This window comes from Electrophorus electricus, chromosome 20 (assembly GCF_013358815.1).
Source record: "Electrophorus electricus isolate fEleEle1 chromosome 20, fEleEle1.pri, whole genome shotgun sequence".
NCBI lineage: Eukaryota > Metazoa > Chordata > Actinopteri > Gymnotiformes > Gymnotidae > Electrophorus > Electrophorus electricus.
This window is the reverse complement of record NC_049554.1, coordinates 227,501-243,145: the sequence shown is the minus strand read 5'-3', so window position 1 is coordinate 243,145 and position 15,645 is coordinate 227,501. Positions and strand designations below refer to the sequence as shown.

The following is a 15,645-nucleotide window of genomic DNA, read 5'->3' as shown; positions in this document are numbered from 1 at the left end:
TCGCATCATTACTTTTCTGAATGTTTTGTGTGTTATATGGATAATCTAGCAATTTTTTGTACACTTATGCTCATTTTGCTCAAGTTGAATTAAACATTTTGATTTACATATATACCTATAGTTGTACAAAGAAAAGGATTTGATAGATCACAATATTCTCTTATGTATGAGATTAGGGCTTAAAGCATATTAAATTGTGACTTAACTCTCCGCTTGTGATCTGGGCTAAATTTGACTGAGTTTTTTTCCTATCATAAATATGATTTTGTTCATCTGAACTTCATAGGCTTAACTACAAACATGGCTGAAAACATAAAAATAACCATAACTTTTCACTGTTAATGTTTTCAATGTTATGTAGCAAATTTGAAATTTGTACAGCTGTGACTGGTATAAACTATTATGAATATGTGAAATTAATCATTCATATACACACATACACACACAAAGTTCAGACTCTCAGTCTTCGTCCTGTCACGGAACGCTCACCTCACGCCAGTCACGTGGTTTGTTCCATGTTAACGGTTTCATGTTCATGTTCATTTCTAGTGTTATATGTGAGTGCCGCTGTCTTTATGTAATAATAAATATTTGTCCACGTGGCTGGAGCCTGTGCGTCCTGCCCCTCACCCTTCAGCACTCGGGCCACCACCGTTACACGTCCGTCTTGGGCTGCCCCTCTGAGACCAAACATTGTCTTTTACTATTGTCATATAAAGGCACAACATGGTAGTACAAAACACACAGACCCAAGCTAGCTATATAATTACCTCCCTGGGGATTTGTTTACATTTACATAGCAAAATATTCTCTGTGTACGAGGCCTTGATCACATATTTGACCATGACCCTGATTAGAAAAACAGAGGCCTATATGATAGTGAACTTAGAGAATTGGAAGAAAAAGTAAAATAAAGGACATCACTCAAATGCAATAAAGTCAGCAAAAAGTGATTAAGTGCATAATTTAATTATTATTTAGACTCCTTAGCTAATACAAATCCAGTTCCATTGGTATATGTACAAGATTACATTTTAAAAGCGCTAGTAACAATAGATGACATATTCAAACCTGTAAAATCTGTGCAAGCAGACAATACTTATAGGCTTCACACTACTCGGGCTGTGCATACGCAGCTCTGTTTGTCCTAGCACACAGGGATGGTCAAATGATCATGAAATGAAGTTCATGACTGAGTGAGTCACGCAATTTAACCCAGTGCAGTATTTATTTTCACCAGATGGCGCTGAAGTGCCGAACTACTGCAACTCATGAATTTTCCATAGTGCTGTTAAGGGCACTTTTTCAGGGACTGTTCTACTGGTTAGCATTCATATTTACCAGCAATAAGACAAGCAGGCCTTACAGTTTTACTTGCTAACAACAAAACATCATCTCATTTAATACAGTGAACCACAATAAGTGCACCATATTTTGGGGAAAAAACATCTTTTATGTACTTTGCATACGATGTAATTTAGGCCTAATCTGGGCCTTGTGTATTGCCAAAATAGGTTTAAAATGTGTCTTTTTGATAGTATCTATCATTTCTGATGTATGTGGGCTATGAAAAATGAGTTGCATAAGAAATGTAGCAAATGTAAGCATTAGCTTAGTGTTTGCCACCTAAAACCCAGTTTCTTTAAAATGTCTTATGTGACTGAAAAAAAAACTGTAGTCAAATAGCTCCCATCGCCAGTCACCCACTGATGCATTATGGGATGTAGCATATTTTGTTTCCAGCAAATTGAAACATTCACAGACTTTTGACATTCATTTTTTGGTTTACACCAGGCTGTGTATGTCATTGCATGTGGGAGAGGGTGCGGCTAAAGTGCTAGCTCCATGCCTTGCACATGCGTTTAAAATTGCAGCTGCTTTGCTGTCCAGCTGGTGGATGTTCATATGCAGAGTAGCAGCCAGCTCCGCCTTTGTCACGCTAACAAAGTCATGGTCTGCGGCCAGCGTGGCCACTACGCCTGCATTCAGCACCTACAAACAGTAATGAGAATGAAGAATCCCTCTGTAGAACTTTACTAGGGCTCACTGCCACCCTTAAAGCCAATGTATATGATACAAAGTGTAGTCAAAATGATTAACTGTGGTAAATGCAAAAAAAAGCCTATTTGTGAGATTTAAAAAAACTTGTCCAGGCCAAGTGGTAGACCTAAGTATGCTGTTAGGAGGGACCATGCACAATATGGATTTTCAGTGTTGCATGTTTGTGTGCAATGTGTTGCGTGTTTTAGTGCATGTGTTTAGTCTGTTGTGTGATATAGTATGTTGTGTGTCTATAGGGTGTTGTGTGCTATAGTGTATGTTTCTATAGTGTGCTGTGTGCTGGATTATTTTATGTACTGTAGTGCGTGTGTCTGTAGTGTGTTGAGTGTTCTAATATGCTATGCTTTGTAAAGCTGCTTTGTGCCAACAACTGTTGTAACTGTTGACTTTGACTTTGACTATGAGCTGCAGTGTGTTGTGTTGTAATATATTATGTGCTGTAGTGTATGTAACTGTAATGTCTTGTGTGCCTGCAAAAGGTTGAGTGTGTGTCATGGGTGAAGCAAGGCTTGCCTGGATGCAATCAATATCCTCATATGAAAACCTGAAAAGTGATGCATTTATCATATAATTGTCATAGTTTACCAAACTTCTCGCTGTACAAAATACACACACCCAGACATGAAGCCACATCCTCTAGAATGCCGCGCCTACGCTTACCTTTGTGTGATGTTGTTGTTTGTGTTGTAGTTGTCTATATTGGGGAGGTAGGCAAAGTAAGAGGAAGAACTGGGCACAACCTCCTCTGACCTGCTGTTTGCAATCTGTAGGGGGCGCTGGCTGGTCACCTGAGTAGGCAGAGGGCTTCCCGGCTGTAGAGTGAATGGGTCAGCATGGTTGCCAAACAAACCACCGGCACGCTGGTAAACCATGGAGACAGACGCAGAGACAGACAGATTTAAAGAGCTACTGTGTCACAGCTTGAAGGCAGCAGGCTTATTTGACATTCTGTAAATTTACTATAGTGGGCCACTCCACTGACAGTAGGTTTTTTTTCACATACCCTGAAGATGGCGTCCTCGGCTACGTCATCCATGGCTCTCTCCAGTTCCTCTTCATTCAGCAGGTCGCCAGAGATCGTCCTTTGCAGCTCTGGCGCGGCCTCCTCTTCAATGCTGCGCAGACCAGCCTACAATGGAAAGGCGTGGGGGGGGCTTAAGAGGTCCGTGGGCTATGATGAGCTGAGAGGAAGATGGTCTGGAGGTCTCACCTGGATCTCACTGGTGGTTTTCTTCTTGGCTGGCCGGTAGCCAAAATATTCCTCCTGTCGCTTCATAAACTTTCTGAAGTGCTCCTGGATCAGGAACGTGGCGTAGAACTTCCCCACTGTCACCTCATCATCTGAAACACATGGTTGTATGAGCTACCCCCACATGTCCCCACACACACGCACACGCACCCACCTCCAGAGGTCTGCGCCTTTGGCATCATCTCTGCTGACCTCCAACGGGTGGAATGACCTGGTCCAGCAGCTTCATGCTGGTCCGTTTCCAGATTTTCTTTATAATAGCTCGTAGCTCCTCATTGGCTTGCTGGAAGTTACCTGACCAGTAAGGTAAAAGCAGATGAGGTATGCGGTTGTGTTTATGATTGTAAAAACTTGATTATGTTTAATGCTTATGAAAACTTTTCTCTGGGTGTGTGAGGGAAAGGCAGTAACATGTTCTCAATATCTCACTATAAGATAAGTGTACTGTGTGTGTAATTTGTTTTAATCTCTTTGCATACAGGTATGCATGAGTTTATGTGCATGTATACCTTCTGTTTTGATCCTGAGAGCAGTTCGAACCAGGGCAAATAGCGTGGCATTGAAGGTAACTGTTCCATCACTGTTCAGAGGCATGTTCATGGAGATCAATCTCTGTAACCACATGACCAAACACAAAATCACGCATGTAAAATCAGACATGCTGTAGGGTAGAATTTAATTACAGGGTAAATGTTTGTGTTGGCTGTATTAAACACCTGTGTGTTCGTTTCTGTATATTACCTTGCAAGCAACACGATGGGGACAAAACTTGCCAAACCCAAGCGGGGGCTGGATTCTCCTCAGCAGAGTCACTACATCCAGGTGTTTAATGCGTCCTCTGTGGGAGGGCACAGGCATTATAGTAGTAGTGGAGCTTCCAGGTAGTGGAGCTGTGTACTGCACAATTTGATGCATGCCAAAGCTCTCAGTTGATTGGTTGTTTACTCACGTAGCCTCAGGGTCATACTCTGCCCAGATCTTCTTAAACTCGTCAAGATGATGTGGCCCAAGGATGGACCAATCACGAGTTAGATAGTCAAAGTTATCCATGATGACGGCCACAAACAGGTTAATGATCTAAACAGGAGTACACACAAAATCAGTTCTGTGTATACCTGCATATATGTAGGGTGGGTGTGTTTGTGTATTTTTAGGGTATGTGCATGCGTGTGTATGTTTAGGGTGTGTGCATGTGCGTATATCCGAATAACGTTCACCAAAAAAGCACAGAGCATGTAGAAGCTCATGAAGTAGAGGACAGCGATGCCTGAACCACAGGTGTACTCCTCCCCAGGAAGGTAGTCAGACTTGGGGTCACAGCGCTGACCATACAGACACCCCAACATCACCTCCTGCCAGGCCTCACCTGTGGCACATCTGCGCACACAGACGCACATGCACACACACGCACACACACACACACAGACGCACACACACACACAGACGCACACACACACACACACACACACAGACACACAGACACACACACATACACAAACACACACAGAGGTGAGCTCTACACCATCTCTAAATGACCCGCATACACATATGGGTGAACACCAAACTCTAAAATAGCTGCACACACCAACACACATTCACACATATGGGTGGGCTCGTCACCAGCTCTAGAACACATACACAAAACAAACACCTGGGTGAGCTCCATACCCTAAAACACCTGCACACACTCGCACACTCACACATACATGGATTTAGGACACAGCAGTGCTCCTGATTTAGGTGATGGATCTCACCTAAGGGTTAGGGTTAGGGTTAGGGTTAGGGTTAGGCTCACCTGAACAGTGCTAAAACAGCCTGTGGAAACGTTTGGAAGTTGTTGTTGCGATTAATCACTGTTCCATCAATTAGTGCAATTTTCCCAAATACCTATAGGGGGCAGAGACAGCACCAGTAACTGAGCTCTTTCAGTAAGGCAACAGATTTTTTCACTTCACTTTTGTTTATTCACCCAGACAATCCTGTCACTGCCAGAGTTACACTGAATCAGAATGTTTATATGTTTGTGAGTGCATGTGCATGTGAGTATATGTGTGTATATGAGCATGTGTGTATGTGTGTATGAGTGTATGTGAGTATGTGTGTATGTGAGTATGTGTGTGTATGTGAGTATGTGTGTATGTGAGTGTGTGTGTATGTGAGCAGGGGTGTATGTGTGTATGAGTGTGTATGTGTGTATGTGTGTGTATGTGTGTATGTGAGTATGTGTGTGTATGCGTGTATGAGTGTGTATGTGAGTATGTGTGTATGAGTGTGTATGTGAGTATGTGAGTATGTGTGTATGTGAATATGTGTGTATGTGAGTATGTGTGTATGAGTGTGTATGTGAGTATGTGTGTATATGAGTATGTGTGTTTATGTGAGTATGTGTGTATGTGTGTATGAGTGTGTATGTGAGTATGTGTGTATGTGATTATGTGTGTTTATGTGAGTATGTGTGTGTATGTGTGTATGAGTGTGTATGTGAGTATGTGTGTATGTGAATATGTGTGTATGTGAGTATGTGTGTATGTGTGTATGAGTGTATATGTGAGTATGTGTGTATGTGATTATGTGTGTTTATGTGAGTATGTGTGTGTATGTGTGTATGAGTGTGTATGTGAATATGTGTGTATGTGAATATGTGTGTTTGTGAGTATGTGTGTATGTGAGTATGTGTGTGTATGTGTGTATGAGTGTTTGGTCTCACCTGCATGCCTATAACAGCATAGATGAAGAAAAGCATGACAATAAGCAAAGCCACATATGGCAGAGCCTGTACACGGACACACACACACACACATACACACACACAAACACACATACACACAAACACACATACAAACATACGCACACACACCCACATACACGCACAAAACAGGACAGTGAATAAATTACATTAAAATATCATCACCATAAACACATAAAAGTGTCAGACCATAAGCCTGTGATGTTAGATGTCCGTTTAAGAGGATTACAAAACTACATGGTGTCTTCCCTGCTCTAGCCTACCTTATTCAACTTCCGCTGAATTTCAAGCCTTTCGCTAGTTGATATGGGATGATAACAGCATGGTGAGTGCATTGGTCCTTCTGTGAATGCTTGTATCTCTGTAAATGTTGGTCTCTGTAAATACTAGTCTCCCTGTAAATGCTTGTATCTCTGTAAATGTTTGTCTCTGTAAATACTAGTCTCCCTGTAAATGCTTGTATCTCCGTAAATGTTGGTCTGTACATACTGGTCTCCCTGTAGATACTGGTATATTTGTGCATCTGACCTGAAAGGACTTGATAAAAGTCCACAACAGGTTCCGAATCCCCTCAAAACGATTGAGGAGCTTCACCAGACGCATCACCCGGAAGAGCCGGAACAGTGTGATAGACACACTCATATTCTCCGTGTCCTGCACAAAAGCATGAGCCCAGTCTCTCATAAGGACCTTCTAGGTCTGTCATAAGTTAATTTATGAAGAAAAAGAACACATTTTACAATAAAAAAATTAAACAAAATACATGCCTTTCATTTATTAAAGAAGTACAAACATTGTAGACTTGTATGTCAGAACTTACAGCTATGGCTTGCATTGGGTTTACCTCCTGAGGATAGAATAGGGACAAACACATTTATTATGCAACTGTTTTCAGATTTTAGATTTTTATGATACACCAAACTGCTCAGGCCATTAAGTTTTACTCAGTGAAAGTATACAGATAATTACAATGGAAAGGAATCTGTTTTAGTATACATCATTAATCTGTTTTAGTATACATCATTAATGGATTAGTAGCAGATTTACAGTTAATATCTCCTTCATTAAAGACAATATTCAACCTTTTTAGCCTAAATTTGTTTTTCTCATGTGCTAAAGTGCACCAGCCAAGCCATCAGTGCATGTTGTCAGTTCCAAATACATATGAGCAAAATAGCAAACAATTTTTGCACAACAGTGAATACTTTCTCATTTCTTACACATCAGTCTTCATTCCTAATTAACTTTTTGCAAAACAGTGGAGACAGTGATCATTTACTAATACAAATATCATGCAAATCACAAATGTATGGTCAAGCAAACCACAACCTAATGGCTGCAACTGCTAATTACCAATCCCAAAACATTTCTTCAAATACTTAACCACTTCCTCAAATTACTTAACCACTGTCTACAAATCTAACTACAAATCTACACCAATCAACAGATGCTAACATCTGCAGTGAGGGATTTATTTAGGACTCATCCATGCATGTTGACTCCTGATTCCTCAATCCTTTTGAGTCCTTTTTAAAATTCTTTTTGATTTTTTTTCAGCCTGCAGATGGGAAGTATATGATTATTGTACTTATGACTAATTGCCACGTTTAGACTCTGAACTAAATGTTGCAGGATGCTAGTGTTAATTTCAGGAGAACATCTGACCTACTGTAAAATACTTTAGCAAGTCTTCTAAAAGTGGCATCATATACCATGCCATACCCAGTCCAACACTAAAGACAAAATAAAAGGGCTATCAAAGGTAAACCACTTTTGGCATTGTAAATGTGTCCAAGGCCAAAGAAAGGCCACACTGAGTGATAATTACCGCACAACCAGTTAGACAGTAAAGTCCTCCCTGGGCAGCCATAGCAGCCTGCAGGAGAGAAGGATGTAGCGAGAGAGAGAGAGAGAGAGAGAGAGAGAGAGAGAGAGAGAGAGAGAGAGAGAGAGAGAGAGAAAGGAGTTGTGGGAACAAAGAGAGACAGATGGAGAAAGATGAAAGGATAGAGAGAGAGAAAGAGAGAAGACAGAAAGAGAGGAAAGGGGTCAAGAGAGGGTTATGGAGAGAGAGAGAGAGAGAGAGAGAGAGAGAGAGAGAGAGAGAGAGACAGAGAAAAGCAGACAAAGGGGGGGAGGATTAGAGAGGGACAGAGGAAGAAGAAGAGCTAGTTCATGTAATTGTGAAATGATTGACAACTGCACACCACAGAACAGTGGTGGGTGGGGCTGGGGGCAGAGCCAGGGGAGACAGGTACAGGTACTGGCCAGCTCAGGTGAGCTAGAGTTGAAGAGGAGGGCTGACAGGGGGGTGTGGCTGGAGTGTCGCTGGCAAATTATGAGATGGATACAGTCCAGACAGTCAGCACAGTTGAAACAACTCTCTATAGCACTTACATAAACCTTTATATTAACCTGCGGGTAATATTGAAGGATTCATGAATGATACATACATCAATCTCACTCAGAATGACATCAACAATGCTGCCCACGACAATGACAAAGTCAAAGACATTCCAGGGATCCCCAAAATAGCCCTGGGAAATAGAGGTGAATCACTGTTATAAACTTATCAGATTAACGTACCCATATATCAAATATATTGTGATATAGAGCTGCATGTAATGTAGTTATCTTAGCTATAGTCTTTGGGATAAAGAAAAAAAAGACTTTACATTTTTGTTTGTATGGAATAATGGGACATTACAGTGTATTGAATTAGGTATAGACTGACCTTTGCCTTAAAGGCTCCAAGCTTAAGAATCAACTCTATAGTAAAGAGCACGGTGAAAATCACATTCAGCATGTCTGACAGGTGGGTAATGTGCTCTGATTGGTTACAGTGCTACAGAAAAACAAAGAGAATAGAACACAGCAGAATAGAACAGATAATTTAGATATAGCAATATTTTGGGCATGCAGAAAATAAGATGGCTTTGATATGGAAGTCATGGCTGTGAGCATATCTGATTTATGTTACATAATGCAGGGACATACTGAGGTGTTGGCAGCATACCTGCATGCCTAGGCACATGGTGTTGAGCATGATGAGGAGGAACATGAGGTACTCGAAGTAGCAGGACGTGACAATGTACCACACCTGGTACTGGTAAGGGTTTTTGGGAATGTAGCACCGAAGTGGGCGAGCTTTCAGAGCATACTGCACACACTGGCGCTGGAGAAAGGACACAGATACAGTGTGTATATATAGATAGATAGATAGATAGATAGCTAATTGAAAGTGAACCAGAGCTACACTTTGATAGGTTGATGGTGTACCTGAAGAGGTGGGTAGGAAAGCTGTTCAACTAGATGCTGTACCTGTGTAAGTGGGTGGTGTACCTACCTGGTTCTTGTCTAGTTCACAGTTCTTGTACTCCTGTTCTCCCTGCTCCTGGAAGGTGACAATGACGAAGCCAACGAAGATGTTCATCATGAAGAAGGCAATGAGGATGAGGTAGAGGATGAAGAAGATGGAGATCTCTGTGCGGTTATTGTATACAGGGCCAACATCTTCCATGCTGGAGTCAATTGCTTTATACAGCAGCCTACACACACAGCAGTGGCAACAAATACATGTTCATATACATGTAGAATAGTTGAAAAAGGTGCACAGACAATGCAATATTTCTGCTGGATGTGTGAGGGTGGGGATGTGAATCTATGAAGTGTGAGGGCGGGTATGTGAAGTGTGAGGGCGGGTGTGTGAAGTGTGAGGGCGGGTATGTGAAGTGTGAGGGCGGGTGTGTGAAGCGTGAGGGCGGGTATGTGAAGTGTGAGGGCGGGTATGTGAAGTGTGAGGGCGGGTATGTGAAGCGTGAGTGCAGGTATGTGAAGTGTGAGTGCAGGTATTTGAAGTGTGAGTGCAGGTATGTGAAGTGTGAGGGCGAGAATGTGAAGTGTGAGTGCAGGTATGTGAAGTGTGAGTGCAGGTATGTGAAGTGTGAGTGCAGGTGTGTGAAGTGTGAGTGCAGGTATGTGAAGTGTGAGTGCAGGTGTGTGAAGTGTGAGGGTGGGTATGTGAGGGGAGATGCTCCATGGCAGTGTGGGTATTACTTGGGCCAGCCCTCGAACGTGGACACAGTGAAGAGCGTCAGCATGCCGTTCAGCACATTGTCAAAGTTGAGGTCGCTATTGATCCACTCCCGGTGATGAATCACCATGTCGTGCAGATTGTTCTCCTGGTATTTGATGAAATTGCCCCTGAGAATCCCACAGCAGAGCAAGGCAATGTAGGCCAAGAGAAATATTATCCCACCATCGCTAAAAGTTACACCAATCAACTACATTCCCATCCACAGTAAAAGAGGAGAGAATGAGAAAAACTTACTTGCATTCTACTTCAGTCATTTTGAGTGGATCTGTGCATGCATAAAATTTACCCTGTGGTTATTACAGGAAAAAAAATGGAATCACAAGGCCTGCAAATAGTATCAAAATCACACCAACAGCAAATTGCTTATATTTATGTTTATATTAATATGTAAAAAAATATTTCAGAGAATCATAAGAAAATGCATGAAAGTGTCACAGGACGCTCTGCCCCCACGAGTCACGTGGTACAGCCTGCCGCTTGCAGGGCGGTTCAACCTCGTTTGTAACCATGCCCTCCGTGATGTCATGCACCTGCACGGGGTTTAACGTTGAGTGTTTGTCTGTCTATTTAAACCCCCGTCAGTGCACGCCTCATTGTTGGTCGATGTCGTTTGCTTATGTCACATTGATGTTTATATAGTTGTTATAGTTGATGTTGTTAGTGTTTAACTGTTTGTGTTCATGTTCACTATGTGTGAGTGCCACCAATGTCGTTTGTGTTTAATGTCAATAAATGTTTCACCACATCAAGGGAGTCTGTGCGTCCTGCTCCACGCCCTGCGGCACTCGGGCCAACGTTACAGAAAGTATAGATCCTCTTGCATTTTGTGAGAGCATGTTCACAGCACATTTACAGCTATAATTCCAAACTCAGTACTCTTCTTCCTGCTTCTTGTTTTTGAGCTTCTCACCTTGAAGAGCTGGACTCCAATGCAGGCAAACATGAAGTCCAGGAGCATGGTAACCAGCACAATATTTCCAATAGTCTTAATGGCCACAAACACACACTGGACCACATGCTGGGAAAACACACGAGAAAACACAGGATGATACTGCAGATTTCATGTTTGTGTCAAAATTCTGATCTCTGATCAATGCTTGTCTTTCATGTTTTTAATTGATGTGAGTATGTGCCATGGGAAGTTGGCCCTAGATCAGTGCTGTAACTCACTTTTAGCCCTTTTGCTCTGTTTATAGCTCGTAAAGGCCGCAGAACTCTCAGCACTCTGAGAATCTTTACGACAGAGATGGCACTAGACCTGAAGAGATCAGCACAAGCTAAGCAACAATAAATACTGCAGGAAATTCATCACCACACACTATAGCTGCATCACACCACACTGCATCTCATCGCCACACACTGTACTTTGTCCTCACAGACTGCAACTAATCACCATACACTGCAATTTATCACTTCACACCATACATGGCAACTCATAACCACACATTACAGCACACATCACCACATACTGTAGGTCATTACCCAACAGAGGTCTGGTGGTTACAAGAACAATAACAACAAGAATTCCATACCAACACCCACCATAGCATTCAAACCCAGCAGCAGTCTGAGATTAAATGTAGGGGAGGCCCAGGGAGCACTTATACTGTCACACTAAAAATACACACTTGATAAGAGTTCCTGCCAAATGATGAACATGTACATGTAAATGTAAAGGTTTGTCACTCACTCCATTCCCATTGACAACAGAGAGACGCCGACCACAATGAGGTCCAAGATATTAAAGGAGTTTCGGCAGAAGGAGCCTTTGTGTAAGAAGGCGCCATATGTGGTCATCTGGAACACACAGACAATATCTGAGCTAGACACATGACAGAAGAAGGCTCAAGCTCACATCACAGCAGTTACAGGTGTTATTGATGTAACAGTTACAGGTGCTGCAGATGTTTCAAATGTTGTAGTATTACCTTCAGTACAATTTCTGCCGTGAAGACCGATGTGAAAACATAGTCAGCATAAGCCAGAGCCTAATACCCAGCAGGAGGAAACACGTCACCCACCAGAGAGGCCATGAGATAGTCAAGCAGTATTGTTATTTGTGCCTTAAATTTTAGTGGGTAGTTGAAAAATGCAATGAAAAACAGACAGATAAAACAGACAGAAAAACTGACAGATAAAAAATGTTTCAGATTTGTGATTGCTGGGAACTGCAATTAAGTAGCATTCCCAGGATTTTCGCACTTGTGGTCCTGTACCTGGTTTCTAAAGGAAACAGGGTCGATTGGGTCCTCAGCAGCTAAAGAGATACTGCTGAGCAAGATGAAGAGGAGGATGATGTTGGTGAAGGTTGTGGCGTTGATGATACGGTGGCACAATTTACGGAACCTGGGGAGAAAGCTCAAATTCACCTACAATCCCCCAGAGACAAAAGTAGTCAATAACCTGTAACAATATGTCTAATACTCCAGGATGAATGACTTAATTATGGGATCAATTACAATAAATTAATGCAATAATAGGTCTTAACCCAATAATCTATAGAATTAGGATAGTGTTCTTACACAGATCTGTATTATCAGTGTGTTCAGTATCACACCATGTTCAGTGTCACATCATGAAAACATTACCATAAACAGCAAAACATCTATCTGTGCCTCCTGAGGCTAACAAACGCCAAGGCAGAACGGTCATCTAGAACCTTAGGTTGACATATATTCTAATGTGATACACAGCCACATTAACACACACACACACACACACACGTATATAAAACATGCATTCACTGCAGTATGTTTTCACTGTAGCTCTGTGCAAACACACTGCTCTCACTTGTTTTGAGGGCCAAAGATGAAGAACGAGCTGGCCTCAGGCATAGGCACCACTGTTTCCTTCAGCTGCAGGTCTGCCATTGGCCGAGGCCTTGGGCTGCTTGGGATGTCTGGCTCCTCCTCTTCATCGTCACCTGGGCAACAGGTCAGATGCTCACAATAATGCTGATGGTGGATGTAAAAGTAGGAAGAGACCAGTGCAGTAAAAAGGCCTTGAACAATCACCAGGAGGTGCTGTGTTCTACACCATCATTTGATAAGGAAGCACCTGCAGCAGCAACTCACCTGGAAAATCAGCGGGTGGAAAAGGATCCTTGATCTCATTCACGTTGGACTCAAACTCATCCACTTTCAGCTGCCCACACAGAAAAAGCAACGAGACATCAGAAAATGTTTCATACACACTGCTGGTGGTCCACATAATCTGAATATTGTGGCATGAGCTGTGTGTGCAGTGTGTAAGTGGCAGTGGAGTATGTGGTTTGTGTGCTATTGTGGAATATGCAGTGTGTGTGTTATTGCGAAGTGCATAGTAAATGTGTGTTATTGTGGTGTGTGCTGTGTGCATGTACGTTTTTGCAGTATGTGCAGTGTGCGTTACTGCAGAGTGTGTGTTTTTGGGGTGTGTGTGGTCTGTGGCTTTTTGAGGAGTGTGCATGTCAGTGTGCATTCTGTAGTCTTACCTTGGCTGTGGTTGGAATTCCCTCGGCCTTCGCTCTTTGCTCTGCCAGTTTCTTAGCCAGTACACTCTTCTCCTCATCGCCCTTATCTCCAGCGCTCGCCCTACAGCACACACAGGACACAGCACATGCAAGCTAGGAGCAGGCACAGTCAGCATCACACACAGCACACACACACAGTGCACGCAGGTCAGCAGTATATGCAGCACACAGCACACGCAGGTCAGTTGCACCTTAGCAGCTTTTTGCGCTTTTTTTCCTCTGCCTTCTCTTTCTGAGCAGAGGTGAGACTCTCCGCTTCAGCCAAGTTATCCACAGCAACAGCCAAGAACACGTTCAGCAAGATGTCTGGATTAGACAGCTTGGGAAAACACACACAAACACACAAGCAAACAGACACACACATTTACATACGTTTAATTCGTACACAAACTTGTGCACACAAGCTCACACACACTAGCCTGAAGGATACAGTTCCCACAGACAAAGAGGATGATAAAGTAAATGCTGACGAGGATGCCGGGAATAACAGGACCTCCATGGGCCATGATGCCATCATACATCACAATGTTCCAGTCCTCTCCTGTTAGAATCTAGAGAGAGAGAGAGAGAGAGAGAGAGAGAGAGAGAGAGAGAGAGAGAGGCAATTAAAAAATACAAAATATCATAGAATTTCGATATTATGACCCAACAAGAAAATTACAAATCATTCTTGGAGCAGGGCACACAACAACCAATCTACCAACATGTCATTGCCTGAGTCAGTCACCGGACGGTCTCCGCTCTCCTCTTTCCTACTTCTCGTAAATAAACTTTCCCTACAAACACACACAGTCTTCTTTGCTAAATATGTTTACATATTAACTAGTTATAGTATCTTGTTAATGTCTTAATAACATTAACAAGAAAAGAATTGAGATAGGCAAAATGCAAGAGCGAGAAAGAGAGAGAGAGAGAGAGAGAAAAAAGAGAGAGAGAGAGAGAGAGAGAGAGAGAGAGAGAGAGAGAGAGAGAGACTATATCTTCAGAATCAAGAATGGGGGCTCACCTGGAAGACAGTGATAAGGGCCTGTGGGAACGTGTCAAAGTTGCTCCTGCGCATGCTCTGGTCGGAGAAGTTGAACTTGCCCCCAAACACCTGCATACCCAGCAGAGCGAAGATGACGATGAAGAGGAAGAGGAGGAGGAGGAGGGATGCGATGGAGCGCACAGAGTTCAGGAGAGATGCCACCAGGTTGCTGAGAGACGTCCAGTACCTGAAAGATATGTAACGTGAATCCCTTACTACTTAATTAATGGAGCGTTCAGTATGACAACTGGTCATTCATCATGTTGTTTTCTCTGTGCTTTAGAAAATTCAGCCTACATCAGTTTGTAATGTGGAATTACATTTGCTTTAGAACACATTTCTGTATAATATACATACATTTTAAATTTAATTACAATGAATTTAATTGTAAGATTTTCTAAGTAGAATCAGTGTAGGCATGTAAAAGTCTGCTGTGAATGTGAAGAGACTTGAACAGCTACCACGTGCATACTTGGTGACTTTGATGAGGCGTAACAGGCGAATGCAGCGCATGACAGAGATGCCCATGGCAGACATAACGCCCATGTGCACCAGGAGGAGCTCTAGGATGCCCACAGACACCACGAACCAATCGAAGCGGTTAAACAGGGACATGAAGTAAGAAGGCAGGCCCAGAGCATACATCTTAAGCACCATCTCCATGGCAAATAGGCAAAGCAGAGCTGTATTTGAGTTCTCTGTGGACAATAGCAGACACAGGACAAATGCCACAAATAGAGAGAAAGTAGCATCACTGTGACATCCAATCCAGTAACACAGAGGTTGTAAAGAAAATGGACGATGATTACAGCAATAAACAAGGACACACTATCACTGATATGAAGCTCTGGGTGATAATAGCACACCCTCGTGGAGAAGGTTCAGGCTGACAAATGTGTGTGTGAATGAGGTGCTTTGCATCTAAAAACACTTGTATTTACACAATGAAACACTG

General features: G+C 42.5%; 1 protein-coding gene across 4 annotated transcripts in view; it reads right to left on the bottom strand.

Moving 5' to 3' along the window:
- Positions 1-934: 934 nt before the first annotated feature.
- Positions 935-15,645, bottom strand: part of cacna1sa (calcium channel, voltage-dependent, L type, alpha 1S subunit, a) — a 25,163-nt gene continuing 10,452 nt past the window's right edge. For 2 of the 4 annotated variants that reach the window (XM_027025432.2, XM_027025434.2), the window contains 33 exons: positions 15,163-15,388; positions 14,670-14,877; positions 14,094-14,214; positions 13,855-13,969; positions 13,625-13,724; positions 13,227-13,296; positions 12,943-13,075; positions 12,369-12,498; positions 12,081-12,140; positions 11,843-11,949; positions 11,323-11,410; positions 11,063-11,170; positions 10,387-10,439; positions 10,113-10,259; positions 9,403-9,604; positions 9,073-9,231; positions 8,791-8,901; positions 8,510-8,593; positions 7,885-7,932; positions 6,877-6,903; positions 6,585-6,710; positions 6,018-6,083; positions 5,106-5,197; positions 4,528-4,687; positions 4,260-4,387; positions 4,052-4,148; positions 3,820-3,922; positions 3,503-3,604; positions 3,272-3,402; positions 3,065-3,190; positions 2,722-2,921; positions 2,575-2,605; positions 935-1,992 (listed from right to left, as the gene is read on the bottom strand). In XM_027025432.2, coding sequence (XP_026881233.2) covers positions 1,786-1,992; positions 2,575-2,605; positions 2,722-2,921; positions 3,065-3,190; positions 3,272-3,402; positions 3,503-3,604; positions 3,820-3,922; positions 4,052-4,148; positions 4,260-4,387; positions 4,528-4,687; positions 5,106-5,197; positions 6,018-6,083; positions 6,585-6,710; positions 6,877-6,903; positions 7,885-7,932; positions 8,510-8,593; positions 8,791-8,901; positions 9,073-9,231; positions 9,403-9,604; positions 10,113-10,259; positions 10,387-10,439; positions 11,063-11,170; positions 11,323-11,410; positions 11,843-11,949; positions 12,081-12,140; positions 12,369-12,498; positions 12,943-13,075; positions 13,227-13,296; positions 13,625-13,724; positions 13,855-13,969; positions 14,094-14,214; positions 14,670-14,877; positions 15,163-15,388 — 3,866 coding nt within the window. In that variant the 3' untranslated portion in view covers positions 935-1,785. Of the gene's footprint in view, positions 1,993-2,574; positions 2,606-2,721; positions 2,922-3,064; positions 3,191-3,271; positions 3,403-3,464; positions 3,605-3,819; positions 3,923-4,051; positions 4,149-4,259; positions 4,388-4,527; positions 4,688-5,105; positions 5,198-6,017; positions 6,084-6,584; positions 6,711-6,876; positions 6,904-7,884; positions 7,933-8,509; positions 8,594-8,790; positions 8,902-9,072; positions 9,232-9,402; positions 9,605-10,112; positions 10,260-10,386; positions 10,440-11,062; positions 11,171-11,322; positions 11,411-11,842; positions 11,950-12,080; positions 12,141-12,368; positions 12,499-12,942; positions 13,076-13,226; positions 13,297-13,624; positions 13,725-13,854; positions 13,970-14,093; positions 14,215-14,669; positions 14,878-15,162; positions 15,389-15,645 lie in introns of those variants that run through there. The other 2 variants (XM_027025433.2, XM_027025435.2) reach the window with 2 other exon arrangements.